At 45.7% G+C, this 13,915-nt stretch overlaps 5 protein-coding genes across 5 annotated transcripts; 2 read left to right on the top strand and 3 right to left on the bottom strand.

Moving 5' to 3' along the window:
- Positions 1-1,211: 1,211 nt before the first annotated feature.
- Positions 1,212-2,107, bottom strand: DFL_003697 (uncharacterized protein; the record flags this gene model as incomplete). Its single annotated transcript, XM_067632670.1, has 2 exons — positions 1,212-1,651; positions 1,735-2,107. The coding sequence occupies 2 exons, from the start codon at positions 2,105-2,107 to the stop codon at positions 1,212-1,214; spliced, it is 813 nt and encodes a 270-aa protein (XP_067490917.1).
- A 407-nt stretch (positions 2,108-2,514) lies between these two features.
- DFL_003696 (uncharacterized protein) lies at positions 2,515-4,104 on the top strand (the record flags this gene model as incomplete). The annotated part of the gene is made up of 1 exon (XM_067632669.1): positions 2,515-4,104. One exon carries the CDS (start codon positions 2,515-2,517, stop codon positions 4,102-4,104), a length of 1,590 nt encoding a protein of 529 aa, XP_067490916.1.
- Positions 4,105-4,388: 284 nt separating this feature from the next.
- DFL_003695 (uncharacterized protein) lies at positions 4,389-4,829 on the bottom strand (the record flags this gene model as incomplete). Its single annotated transcript, XM_067632668.1, has 1 exon — positions 4,389-4,829. One exon carries the CDS (start codon positions 4,827-4,829, stop codon positions 4,389-4,391), a length of 441 nt encoding a protein of 146 aa, XP_067490915.1.
- Positions 4,830-6,654: 1,825 nt separating this feature from the next.
- Positions 6,655-8,580, bottom strand: DFL_003694 (uncharacterized protein; the record flags this gene model as incomplete). Its single annotated transcript, XM_067632667.1, has 7 exons — positions 6,655-6,900; positions 6,967-7,043; positions 7,101-7,827; positions 7,883-7,937; positions 8,001-8,041; positions 8,153-8,493; positions 8,574-8,580. 7 exons carry the CDS (start codon positions 8,578-8,580, stop codon positions 6,655-6,657), a joined length of 1,494 nt encoding a protein of 497 aa, XP_067490914.1.
- A 4,421-nt stretch (positions 8,581-13,001) lies between these two features.
- On the top strand, positions 13,002-13,763 carry DFL_003693 (uncharacterized protein; the record flags this gene model as incomplete). The annotated part of the gene is made up of 2 exons (XM_067632666.1): positions 13,002-13,503; positions 13,561-13,763. 2 exons carry the CDS (start codon positions 13,002-13,004, stop codon positions 13,761-13,763), a joined length of 705 nt encoding a protein of 234 aa, XP_067490913.1.
- Positions 13,764-13,915: the final 152 nt, after the last annotated feature.

Genomic DNA, 13,915 nt, shown 5'->3' with positions numbered 1-13,915 from the left:
TGGCTGGCTTTAGCGAGTACGACCGCTGCAGAATTATTCCCGACGTTAACCTCTTAAGATCTTGTCCAGAGTTTCAATCGCCATAATTGTAAACTCGGCTTTGCGGCGCCGGCTCGAGAATAGTTAAGAATCAATGCCAGCACGTGTCGTGCCGTGGTGGTTTTCAGAAGGCTTGAAACTTCTCGCGGGTAGGCAGAAACTGGCCTTCGCGCTACGGATCTATATTTGGTGAAGATGCAAACCTACTCCCACGCACCCTCGCCGAACCTGGAGTTTCGAGGTTTCTATCTTTGCATCTATCCCCTCAGCATAAACCTTTCTATCTGACAAATAGAAACTAAGACTCGACGGGATCGATTTAGAATTAATAACTCGGAGGCCGGAGGGTGGTCATCTCGACTCCGAATGGTTAATGGTTAGCCAATGTTGGCCAGCGATTTTACTATTTCTCACATTAATATCGCCCCGTGCCAGCATTGCATACCCTTGCTTCAACATCTGCGAGCGCTCGAGCTCTACCTGCAGAAAGACAGCCGTGTTCCCAAGACTTGACACCATCTTGTCCTTCCCGCAGCAATGATTTGATCAACTCTTCTATATCCGGAAAGTTATTTTAACCTATTAATTAAGCTAATGCATGTGGACGAGATAATTCCAGCCTCATCAGATGATTCGATTCTGGATTTTCGAAAAAAAAAAAAGGGTTGCTGCCGCCCCCGAACAAAACTTCCGATTAATGTGATCTCGAAAAGATGGATGTGTTTCAAGCGGCGCCCTCCCGCCAGAGGCAAGTGGGGACGCAAGGTTGGCTTCCGTGTGGGATGTCCGTTAAAAATCACATTCCAAATCGCCTATCTCGACCAATGGCAGGTGACGGGTGTATCGGGATTGAACCGAAAGGTCTCCCATTCAAGAACACGCATATATAAGAAGAGTTGACAATCATTTATTCTCCTCCTCCATGTATGTAAATATGTACATCCACTTTCTATCCTGCAGCAATTTGGCCGCCACAAGGCGTCCATCCCAAGCAATATTGTACTGCCAGCCCCATGAAAAATAATAATTATGTACAAGAAGAACCGGCAACCGCGGCAGATCCCGCATGGCTCGAGCTCCTGGAAATATATTCGAGGGAAGCCCTCCACTGATGTGTTCCTGCGTGACGCCATGGCTGCAGGTGAGATCGGGTAACGTAACTAACCTGTCCTTCATGACCCAAATTTCGATACTTGGTATGGGTACTCCAATGATTCGCCTTTCCTAACCCATAATTTCTTCTTTTTCTTCGTGACAACATGTTCACCAAATAGTTCGTTGGCATTCTCCTTCTTCCACTTTTTGATGAACCTCGGGTCCCAAAGCTCGCTTGCAACACCTAAGTCCTTACAGCACCTCATCATAGCATTGGACTTGCAGGCTTCCATCGCCGTCGGAATGCCAAATTCATCAAAGTAATCCTGCTCGCCACGGGCAACCGAAACGAGCCGTCCATGGCATACCAAGGCATATTCGCGAGTTACCATTCCTCCTCCATTCGGCTTCTCAGAGATTTGTGTTTCACCTCGAGGAGCAAGACCCCACCCTCCAGGACCGAATGCACGATTCAGTATTCGCCGGTATTTAATTTCAGGGAGGTAAATGATGCCATCTATAAGATATTGAAGTTTCGATTGTTAGATATTAGTCGAATGAACGGGAATAGCGAAGAAGAATAAATAGTAGGGTAATCACCTGGCTTGATCTCAACTTCACTAGGGTCGAGAGGTTGTAATAACACATCTGCAACTTCTTTTGCGAATGGTTCCTGTGATAGTCCAGAGAACGAACGTGACCAGTCTGTTGCCAGCTCCTCTCCGGGATCTATTTCTTGGGACGCAATAGGGCCATCCTTGATCTCTGTAAGACGTATCGTAGCAGGAACCTTTTGATCAGCTGGGACTAAAGATGGGGTTGGAGTTTGGCGTTTAGTAGGGGTCGTAGTAATGCAACGAGAGGCGATAATTGGCGCTGTGAATCGGGGTAATGAAGTTGAAGTTAATGGTTTGAGTAGCCCCGACACTGCAAATCGTCGTAAACTGGTGCTGGCAATACGTAGTGTCGCCATCATGGAGAGAACGTGTTCAATGAATCTGGTAGAGCCGCGAGAAATAAGAGTGGGGTTATCAGGTTCGATGAGATAGTAGGTTCGCTGGCTGTCGCGTCTGCTAGAATGTTGTCATAAGGCTTGAGCAAAGCACTGGTACAGACTATACGTAGTATCGGCCCGATTAGATAAGATTGATCAGATAGTTCACATCAACGGCAACACAGTTTTCCCAACACCAAAATCTGCACTTCAAGTCCGACACTATCTCAACCGCACGGACGCCGAAACAAAAAGCATAGCCTGAGCTTCCCTCTGCCAGCCAGCATAGATACTATGCAAAGAGGATATGTTATAGCAGGAGACCCATGAAGGAATCATATCCTGTCTCTGTCACGTTATCTCCTAACCAATAGAAGAGGCCTTAAATGTCCCTCAGTTCCGCCTGGACGAAATTGACCAGCTATGCCCAGCCGCTGAAAAGTAGCCTTCAGAGCATATTCAGGAGCAAGCAACCTCGTGCTGTCCCTCTTGGTAATGTCAATTCTGTCTCACATCCAAATACTAGCAAGGCGGGTGCTGCCGACGGCTTAGGCCATGGCACGACCACGACAAGAGACCAAACCTCGCCTCGGATGGAAGTATCTGATGAGCTTCGAAAGGCCACCCAGGACCTTCGCACTGACGATCTGAAGCGTAAAAATCGGTTCAACACCCCAGTTCCCAGGGCACAGAGAGAACATGAAGATTTAGGGGAGGCGAATCACGGTGCAGACAAAACTAAATCTGGACACAAAACCCTAGATCAAGGGGGCGGCACCGGTCAGGCTGACTCTTCCACTAAGAAGAAGAGGCGGAAAAAGAAGAAACACGGCCTGAAGGAGAAGAATCTAGAACAAGGAGTGCCCCAAGAAGCCAAGTCGATAGAGCAGGGCAAACCTTTGGTCACAGCCGCTTCAATTGATAATCTATTAGATTCGATATCTGATCCTAGAATCGGGTCCCTAGGGCCATCTCCTTCTGAAGGAAAACCATCAAAGAACTCAAAGGTCACAATTGACGCCCTACTGGAGTCAATTCCTATTTCAAAGGCAGGTTTATCAAAGCCGTCATCAGACGAGCCTTCAGCGAGAAGAAGACCAAAGTCGCAGACCCCAATAGCGGACCAGAGAGGGGAAGATTCCGATAATGAACTTTATGTCAATATTACTGATACATCACCGCCGTGGAGCAATAAGTCTGTATCAAGGGCATATCATATTCTTCGGTTAGAAAATTGCGGTGCAACAATGATCAAAAGCGACATCGACAGAATATTCTCCAACTATCATGCTCGAAGGCTCGGATGGAACTTCACTGTTATACCTGCAAGAACCAATCTTCGTCTACAGCGTAGAAATCGCTACTATCTATACTTCGACTCCGATGAGGCGGCTAAACATCATCTTGCGCACTTTGTCGAACTTTCAGAATCCGAAAAGAAGAATGGGCGGTCTCAGAATGTTACTTTCCCGCCTCCCGCTGCCGCACAGACGTTCCTCGAGTCGAAGCCTCCTGGTCTTGATCTCAATTCTGAGGCTCTACAGGGCAGTGCTGCGTCCGTTAGCAAATATTGGATTCCAAAATTAGTTCTTGTCAACCCGCTTAAAATGGCCCTCGATGGGGTGATCCCGAACTTGTTATACCAGTCTGAAGGTGCACCCGGTCGAACAGTGTTACTTTCTTTGTGTGCGAATTCCCACTGGCAATTGCTACAAGTGTGGTTAAAGCACTCACTGATCGAGAAGTACGGGTTTGGGAGATGGTTGGTACCGGGAGGCGATAAGGATGGATATGGTCTAGAGCGAATCCCAATCGTTGGACCCAATACTCCCGAGCCCTCCCAAGGGGGAAGATGGGTAGTGAGGTTCCGCGATGGTTCCGCGAGCGAAGCAGAGAGGCTTGTGAGGGATTGGGATGGGAAGTGGGTGAACGTGCGTGGGAAATGGGGCCGCCTAAGAGCTGAAGTGCTGTGGTAGTTGAATAAGTATGACCGTATGTATAGTATTGTCTCGATGAGATTCTATTTTCTGTATATACTCAAAGCCTTTGATATAGTTACCCCTTTGTCCGGAATTATTGTGATACATAAATAATTTCTATAAAAGCGTACCGAACCATAAAGAATATATATAGACCTCATGCTAGCGCGCCCTTTAGGAAAACCAGATCGTCCAAACCAACAGGTACCTTTACAGAAACAGAGTCCAATATTGCATATATATCATAGTCGTTTTAGCTGACATGATCGATAACCCTCCTTCTAATCCCAAGATGAAGAGCCACCACCGTCGCCACTTGAATATCCACTGTCTCCCGAGTACCCTCTGTCACCCGAATACCCACTACCCCCAGAGTTACCTCCATCCCCACTCGAATAGCTAATATAGCCTCCATCCCCGCTCGAATAGCTGCTATGCTCCCCACCACCACCGCTGCTTCCACCTCCGCTTGTACCGCTATACGAGTAGCTGTTATCGGAGCTATTCTTCTTGTCGCCAAAGGAATCGGTTCTATGAGGTGTATGGTACCAAGCCGACTCGTCACGACTTGTTGACCCTGGTGCCTTTCCAATTGTGGGACTCTCAGACCCTTTATAAACGCCATCAAAGCCTGAATTTAAGCTTTCCGCCTCTTTGATTTTGTCTCCGATGCCCGTATTGCTTACATCTACATCACCAGCAGGCGTAGCCTTCGTAGCCATGTCAGAATCACTAGAATTGACACTACTCCTTCTATTATCCCAGTGTCTCGTGTCGGGATACATCCAAGGTATTTTAATAACCACTGATGATAGTTGTTTACGAGATCATTCGGTGTGTCCTTTTGAAAATTGATCATTTCCCTTTGCCTTTTCCTCGCGGCTTTCGATTCTGCCGATCGCTTCTTGCTTGAAGTCGAAGAAGGATCGCCACTAGAAGAGTCCCCGTCAGATGATATATCTTCTGGCCGTGTGACATTTTCCGGCGGGGCTCAGTGCTTCTCTTGGATCGGGACGGGACCTTTGCCTGGGGTGGGCTGCTTTGGAACGTTGATAGAAGGACCTGCATTTTGAGGTGTCGATGACGGCTTCTCTGTCTTAGTGGTAGGTTGTAATTCCTAGAGACCCTTCCGTAGAACTCTAAAATCTTCTCTAATTTTTTGACTGAGGCTTGAAGATGCAAATTTGGGGGTTTCTTTGCCGTAGTGCTGATCTTTGATCTCTTGTATTTCTTTGGCTACTGTTTTTCTCTTTCCGACGAGTAGCAATATGGCCCAATAGTCCCATTTATATTAGATCTTGAAACTCTCGGAACCACATCAACCCGCCCGCTTATTTAACTCGTCAAGCTCCAAAGCGGTCTGGGGTATGTTAGTCAAATATTGTAGGGCAGCAAATCCCGATGGTGCCAAATTAGCGCGAACCTCGGGAAGGAATTTCCCTCAAAAACCCACCCCCAAATCTTGGGGCATTAAACCTTGACAGCTAGCCGGCTTTTCTATTATTAACGCAAAAATATCCTAAACCAGGTCATAAGATTAAAACCTGCCAGTCGGTTTTATTTTTTCCTTCTGATCTAGTAACGAGGGCGTGGGATACGCGGCCCTAACGTGAGTTGACAATCCGTATGCTGTATGCTGAGCCGGATGTCCTCGGAGAATGCTGGGCAAGTTCGTAAGTCTAAGCTGGTTTGGGAAGTTTATGCGTTGTTCGTGTGGTAATTTCGTTAACGGCCAGCAAAATTGACAAGGCGAGAATGTAAGCAATCTGGGAGGGAAAAGACGTCTGTATGAGAATGAAACGACGAACGGAATGCTGAAAGAGATGGCAATTAGATTTCGGATAAGTGCGTGGTCTTGGTCATCTTATAGTTTTCATCCGTCTAACGTCCCGATGTTGTGCAACCCCTGCGCAGAAGACTCTGACCCCAAGCCAAGTTCGCGCGGCCAAATTAGCGTGGGCTTCGAAGTCTTGACGGTCCACTCACTGATCGCCTGCTGGCGCGGGATCTTTTCACAGCCTCAGGCTCATCAGCACCTCCGCACTGTTTCTCGAGCCGAATTACTGCCGTTTTGGCAGGCCGCCTTGGCTTGCAAACAGTCGAATGATATCTTACCCCGCCCTGGACTGACGTCTGGCCTGTAAACACAATCGACTAGCCTTAAAGCTTTGTAGACCCAATTTGGCAATTTGACAATTAAGGATTGGTTTTTCGGGCCCAATTGGCATGCCTAAAATTCGATTTGAACCCTATTTTAGCTTTGTTTTAATTTGGGGAGTAGTTGAGCCACATAAATATCAGAGGATGGCGGGTACGTATACGCTAAATGAAATGACGTTGGTAACGACAGAATGTTTGATATTATGAGTAGTTGAATATACAAAGAGTTGTTCCTCGTGATACCGTTCAGAACAACTAAATCGTGATGCATACACATCGCATTGAAAATGAATGTGCGCCTTGGAAATGCTCTATACAAAAGCTCCTAACCCTGGTAAAGATATTGTTTTAGTGAGCGTTTTAACACACAAATAAAATCGCTCTGCATTAAGTCATGTATCGGAAAACTGGATGGTCGTCTCCAAGTTCCATAGCGGATAGTTCTTCTTTGCTGAGATGCGAAAGCTCGTGTTTTCCTTGGTCACGCTTCTTGTTCTCCAAGGTAATACCGGTATAGTAGATGGCGCAAGAGAGGGCCGAGAGGCAGATGAAGGATATACACAGCTTGTAGCCTGTTGGGTAGCCTGGGGCTTCTTTGGCAAGGAAGGCAAAGGTAGCGACGATGCCACCGATCTACACAACGTTATGTTAGAAAGAATTTCAAAATACATATCCAACATGCATAGGCGATAAACTTACGTTTCCGAATCCAACTTGCCAACCAGTTCCAACGGCTCTTCTGGCGTGAGAGCCTAGATTACAAGCATACCAACAGACTAGATTTTTCATAAGTAAAAATCACCTCCGTCGTAGGATTGGTGCCTTGGACTTACTGATAATGGGCATAGCGCTGTATGTACCCATAGCGCATAAAAACAGAGCAGAATATTGCGTCATGATATTTACAGGTCCATTAACTTTAAACAGAACGATGAAACCAGCAAGCGAGATGCAGATTGGAACGATTGTGAATAAGAACCGATGACGAAGGAAATCAGAGAAGGTGGCGGTGATCATGGCAAGACCGAAAGCGCAAGCCCATGGTGGGACAGAGCGCAGTTGAGTTTGAATGGGCGAGTATCCGAGATTACGAACGATCTGGGGCGAGAAATAAGCGTATCCGTAGGCTGGGACGATTAGGCCGAGATACATGATACCTCCGATGAGGATTTTCCAGTCGGAGAGAATCTTGAAAACGGTCTTCGCTGTCATTTTTCCATGGCGGTGGGACTCTCCAGTATCGGCCTCGAGCTTGGCTTTAATGAAAGCACGTTCATCTTCAGTAATCCATTTGGCTTCTTCAGGAAAGTCCGGAATACAGAAATAGAAGATGAGGCCAACAACAGCGGTGAGGAGGCCTTCAAGGATGAAAACCCATCTCCAGGCTCTATATCCTCGGACTCCATCCATCTTGCCGATGGCCGCGGCGAGGAGCCCACCAAAGGCACCGGCCAGTGTAGTAGAAGAGAAAAAGAAAGAATATCTCTTCTGGGCTTCAGATCGTTTATACCAGCAGGCGAGAAGGTAAAAGCAACCGGGAAACATGCCAGCTTCAAATAGCTACGTAGACACCGTTAGTGTAGATCACCAATATTAATCGGCTAGTGTAACGTACTCCGAGGAAAAATCGAACCGCCAAAATACCGCCATAATTTTGCGTAAATCCCATACTATCGATCATAATCAGCTAATCCAGAACTTTAAATATAGAATCGAGCACCGAAGGTCCTTACATTATAGTCATGACACCGAACATCAACATACAAGCAGACAGCTATTTGTTGAAATATTAGAGAATGATTAGCCTCTATTCCTCTAAGATAACACTAAACCGTACACGCATATAGCAGTTTAATCCTCGAGATATCATCAATTTAACACTTACCCATATATGCGGCTTGAACTTCTTGAGAATGATGTTACTAGGGATTTCAAATAGAATATAGGGAACGAAGAAGATAACCAAGACTGTATTGTATTTTGTGCCCTGTAACAGTCCTAAATCCTCTTTCAATCCGTATAAGGCGGCATTGGATATGTTGACACGATCCAAAAATGCCAGGAGGTAGAGGATGCAGAGGACAGGTACGACTCGAAAGTCGATTTTGGTCATCAGGCGCTTTTCATTGACTCCATAAGCCTTTGAATCCACGTATCCCGGATATTCCTCCACTAAGTCACCCCCCGCCTCGACATCACCCCTGGGCAACTCCTTCGACGGTTTTTCTGATGTCATCCAGACGGCCAGTTAGCGGAATAGATAAAGAATGTTGAGATAATGAAGAGGAATCAGTTTTGCGACGAACCTGACATGATTACTAGGTCAGAGAAAATAAACTCGACGGGGTTCTGACTGAAGATTTAAAGAAAGGGGGCCCTGGTAAGACCTCCGTTTAGAAAGTCAAGTGCGTGAATTCGGGCAGGTCTCCTTACGACAATAAATCTTATTGGTCACACAACGTCGATCCCAATACCAGGGCAAGGTGATATCAAACGGAATGTCGGAATGAAAGATCAAAAGACGGAAGCGGGCTTCGCATATTATATAAACAAATATTCTTCTTCACTGAATGTTTTAAAGTCCGAGATCGCATCCTTTGCCATCCACTTGCCCCGGATTTTCATCCAGTTTTTTCTCTTTGTGACCCCAGAAAAATCGGTCTGATATTTCTTGCCCGGTTATCGTGGAAGTTGAGGGGAGGCAACACGCTAACTAATCAGAAAGGAGAGAAGTTCGCAACGTTTACCCTGGCATCTCGCTCATTTGCCGCTAGAAATATGCGAAATTGAGGAACCAAGAGACCCAGACAGGCGGGCATTGCTTGTTCCCCATGTTTCTGGTCCGTCGCCGACCTCATCGCCAACATACAGATTCTGCGGATCATTCGAGTAAAATATTAGCTCCCCCACACATCCCCACAAAACTTTGCCTACCAGTGGTGGAAAATTCGCCGCGAGAGGGGTTGCAAACTGTCGCGTGGGGCCAAACCTAAGCTTGTGATTTGTCGGACCGACCGAGACATAAAACTTTCAGACTCACATTCATAGTTCAGGCTGCAACTTTTATCCTAAAATTTTTATGATGTTGAAGCTCGCACGAATTTGACCTCGGCTCGGAATCATGGAGGCTCGTATTCAAGAAGGGAAACTCACCTACAGTTCTTAAATGCCTTCGAAGTGGCCTGAGAAAAGCTAAATTGGTGGTGCCGATCGAAGAGCCGAAATTCGACAGCGTGCCATAGCAGTGGGTCCTTAGAGGCTTTAGCGGAGCTTGTCCCTCAATCATAACGATGTCTTAATCCGCCCAGTTTTACTATTGTTGTTTTTGGAGTTCGGCATCGTGGAGATCGAAGGGCGCTTGCAATCGGTGATCGATGATCATGGTATGATAGCGGACACTCGTAAGGATACACCTCGAAGAAGGATTTTCGTTGCCAACACAATTCGTGGCTTAAAAATGGCAAAATGACACAAGGATTCTTCAACGGCCTTAGCTCAGCAAGATCACGAATTTCAACCGTTCAAAGATGTCGAGGAGATTGGCCTGTGTTCTTGTTTCCAGGTGGGGCCCTGACTTGCAATATACCAGCCGATTCTTTTCTCAACTAGCTTGTCTCCAAGCGGCCGATCAACATGGCCAACCTCGCCAGACTATGTCCAACTGTATAGCCTCAGGCGTCCAATTAGTAACTAGAGCTTGATACACGCTGGGATTCCTTTATATGCCAATTAAGACTTCCTCGCTTTGCTAAGCAAGTCCGTTTTATACGGCACAGAATTCCGAGTAATTCTGGACAACTAAATTATGTGGAAATTCCATGGCCATGGCGAGGCTTAAAGTCCTAAAGTAGAACTGGGATCCGAACCGGCTGTGGCTGGCTAAAACCTATTAGCGGTCAGAAACAACTCAAGCCGCTCCTACTGCTTCTTGTGCGACTTACAAGAAAGGACTTGTACATATTTAAACTTCGGTTTGCCTTCGAACTAACACTTAGCGGATATGATAACTTCTTTCGAGGTACAAGCTAGATGATGTTACGTTACTCCTTGCTGCCTTCTGCCAAGAGACTGCAAACCAGGTATGCAGTTGGAGCTCTTCGAACCCCCTTATTTTTCAGAGATAGCCCGTTTCGGATCGTTCGGGACAGCAGACTTCATTGTCTGGGCGCATTCTTGCAGATGTCCTCTAACGCTTTTAGATATATCGGCCGCGACGTAGTCGAGAAGTTCGGACAACCACAGAATTCGACACTCAAAGAAGCTAAAAAAAATAAAATAAAATGAATAAAAATTAAAATTAAAATTAAATAGCTAAGAAGCTAGTTTTGCAAATATTGGATTTTATTCGAGGGCTAAAGTTTGTCATTTCTACCATGTCTCTAGTCGTGTTGAATGTTGCCAGCATATGCTGCGAGGCCAGTATTTGCCAATTTCGTACTACGCTCAATCAATGGCGTTTAAAGGACGGTTGCGGAGTACCGGTACCCTTGATATTCCCGCTCCAGAAGTTTGTGTAACGCAATGGGGAACAGTCACCTAGCTATTTGTGATTAAGTCCGAAAGGATTCATATATATATGCGCGTCAGTTCAGTAACGGTGAAGCATATTTATAGCATGGATACGCTGTTATAGATTCGTCAACATCTGCAAATACCACTATCTAGATCCTTTCTCGCTAAAGCGTCGTATTGCAGTTAACCATTCTCGATGATCCTATAGTATTTTACATCATAGTAGACGTCAATTAATGTTAGTCTGTTCTACAATATGCAAAAAGGTCTATAGATCGACCTGTCTAGAACACCCTTGATCTTCAGGAACGAAAATCAGAGGGCTGGGATAGCTTTCCCGGGCGCCGAAAGATGGAAAGACTAGATAATACCCCCGCCCTCATCCTGCCATAACTTGATCGGGTAAACGAACTCCCGGCCCATGGGCTGCAGCGAGGCTCCAGTGCAGTGGTCCAATTTGAGTAACAACTAAATGTCAAGTACGAAGCTAATTAGCGAATGTAAGCCAAGATGGCATATGCTCCGAGTTCCATTCGGGATACTGGTGGTAGTCTACAGAAACTATGTATCTATGATACCCACCTTCTCATTTCGGGGCCCTATCAGACTAGAAAACTAAATTAAGCGCAAGACAAAATTTACTGTTCGGAGGCATAAAACGGCCGCATCCCCTTTCCACCCATGAACTCCAGCTTTTTCGCCTTTGTTCTAAACAAGGATTAAATCAGCCACGTGTTTCCATTCATGCATAAGCAAATTGGCATACTACATCATACGACAAAATACGTCTTCCTCCGCTATCACCCAATCCCTTTTCCACCTCGCGGGCCGAATGACCCTTGAAGCGATGCTGCTTACAGCAAAATCTTCTATTAATAGGCCTACAAATAGCCCACGGTTCCACATGTTCAACATGAGAACAGTGCAGAACGTGGAACAGCTTCCTAGACGTTTATCCAATACGGAAATGTTATCGAAGGTTTTCCAACAAATCCAACATATTTTTATGATGATTCGTTCGATTGTTCGCCGGCAGGGGTTGAATTCGCTTGGCCCTGCCTCTAGGTCCTACCAGCTTGTGAGAGTCAGCTTCTCAATGATGCCATGGCCGCTGCTATTGGATACCGTGAGGGAGGCAAAGAGAAGGATTGCTCTTACAGTTTACATCCAATAGCCAGCCAGTTAAGAGGTATGGATCTACCATACTGCATACATGCACTTATTATTTGTAACGAAGGCAACTAAATTTCAAATATAGCAAAATTTTGAGCAGGTGCGACATTTATTATAGATATTATGTCTTTGGTGCGTCCGGATCTGAGAGTAACCTTTTATTAGAGATGTTATAGCTGTTGATTTAGGATCCACCAGACTATTAATTTAAAATTACCATGATTTCACCTGGGCCCGTGGCCACCAGCATGATATTGATATTTGATATGGTAGTTTGAAGGCCGGATTAACTTATTGAGGTTTTGGGTAAACTTCAGAATAGTATATCATATAGCTATGCCTCCGGATGGCCAGCGGGAAGAAATGGTAAATTGAGTCTACTCTTCTACTGTCCAAGACACTCTAGGCCACAGGATTGATCGCTCTAGGAGCTCTGATTTCATGCACGACCATGCGAAATTACAATTCCTTCGTCCGTTGTCGTACAAAAATCCCGAGAATTTACCGCTGAAGACAATCACCATCTAGTAGCCTTGCAAGCTTGAAAGAAACAAAAGAGAAAGAATTCTTTAGCAATCAATCTAGCCCTCGGGCATACCAGAACATGCCTGCCTCTGCTAAAGTATTGCAACCCCAACAAGGGTTACGTCGCTGGTAGGACGAAATGTGATATGTTATATGTTACTATCCCCCAATTAAAGGTTTCCGAGATGCATTCACGGGGCCCCTTCGCCTAGGCAATCAGTTACTCAGGATTCGACCCATGAGACTTTTGAGCAGCAGAGACAGTTCTATAAATTGTGCTCATGAGGATTCTTCATGTCGAGAACTTACACCATCCTTTTAATACTCAGCTCACCTTCGTTTTGAGCAACAACTGCCAAAAAAAACTGCATCACTCTCGCTGTCTACTAGCTTTTTACCTGGAGCCAAGGTCGTCTTTCGATTATTTTCACTAAGACAATCTCAAACTGAGATCAGTATCTCAATCGTGAAAAATGTTGCTCCACACTCTTCTATACAGCACTGGGGTCTTACTCCTCCCAGCAATGGTCTTTGCTGCCCCGCTTGAGGAAAATCAGCGAAGGGATGCAAAGGCTCAGCGTTATGCTCCTCCCCCATACTATCCCCCTCCACCTCCTTCATACTATGTTCCGGCTCCTTACTATCTTCCTACGACTCGTGTGTATACGCCAACACCTTCTAGCTCCACTGTGAGCGAACCAATTGATACTACTTCAAAGCCTCTGTACGAGCCAAGCAGCTCAACTAGTAGTGAACCGATTGAGACAACCAGTAGTTCTTCTGAGGCAGCCGAGATCTGTCCGCCTGCTAGCACAGATATAATTTATATTACGGAAATTGAGACGGAAACCACCACAGAAACTGCGATAGGAACTGCTACAGAGACTGAAACATCTACCGAGACTGCCACGTATACGGAAACTGAGACTGAAACCGAGACCGAGACAATAACGGAGACGTCTACGGTTACCCTTCCCCCAGTCACTCTTCCCGCAATCACAACATACATCACTCGTAGTGTCAGAGGTATGATAATATACTATCGTAAAACAAGGGTATAACTTTACTAATATTTCCTCCCAGTCCCCCAATATACGACTTTGACGGCTCCCGCATCACCACCTAAGACCATAACAGTATACTCCACTCGTGTTTCATATAGGACAATCACCGCGACACCGATCAGTTACTCTACGATCAAAGTTACAGCTACAAAGACTATAACTACTTATCTATATGGCTATTACGCCCCAACCCCTCGTCCATACCAGCCATATCGGGCTTAAGGTGTAATGAGCTTCCAATTTACACCCTGATGTAACTCTTTCCCGAGAGAGATGGTAGCTTTCATAATACATCGAATCTTTTTGATCCTTCCTCAAAATCATGCATAACATTCTTATTCAACGACATTTCCGTTTATTTGCATTTTAGAGTA

Source organism: Arthrobotrys flagrans (assembly GCF_004000055.1).
Source record: "Arthrobotrys flagrans strain CBS H-5679 chromosome Unknown unitig_0, whole genome shotgun sequence".
In the NCBI taxonomy this organism is placed as follows: domain Eukaryota; kingdom Fungi; phylum Ascomycota; class Orbiliomycetes; order Orbiliales; family Orbiliaceae; genus Arthrobotrys; species Arthrobotrys flagrans.
Note: the sequence above shows the minus strand (reverse complement) of the source record. Positions and strands in the feature narration are given on the sequence as shown.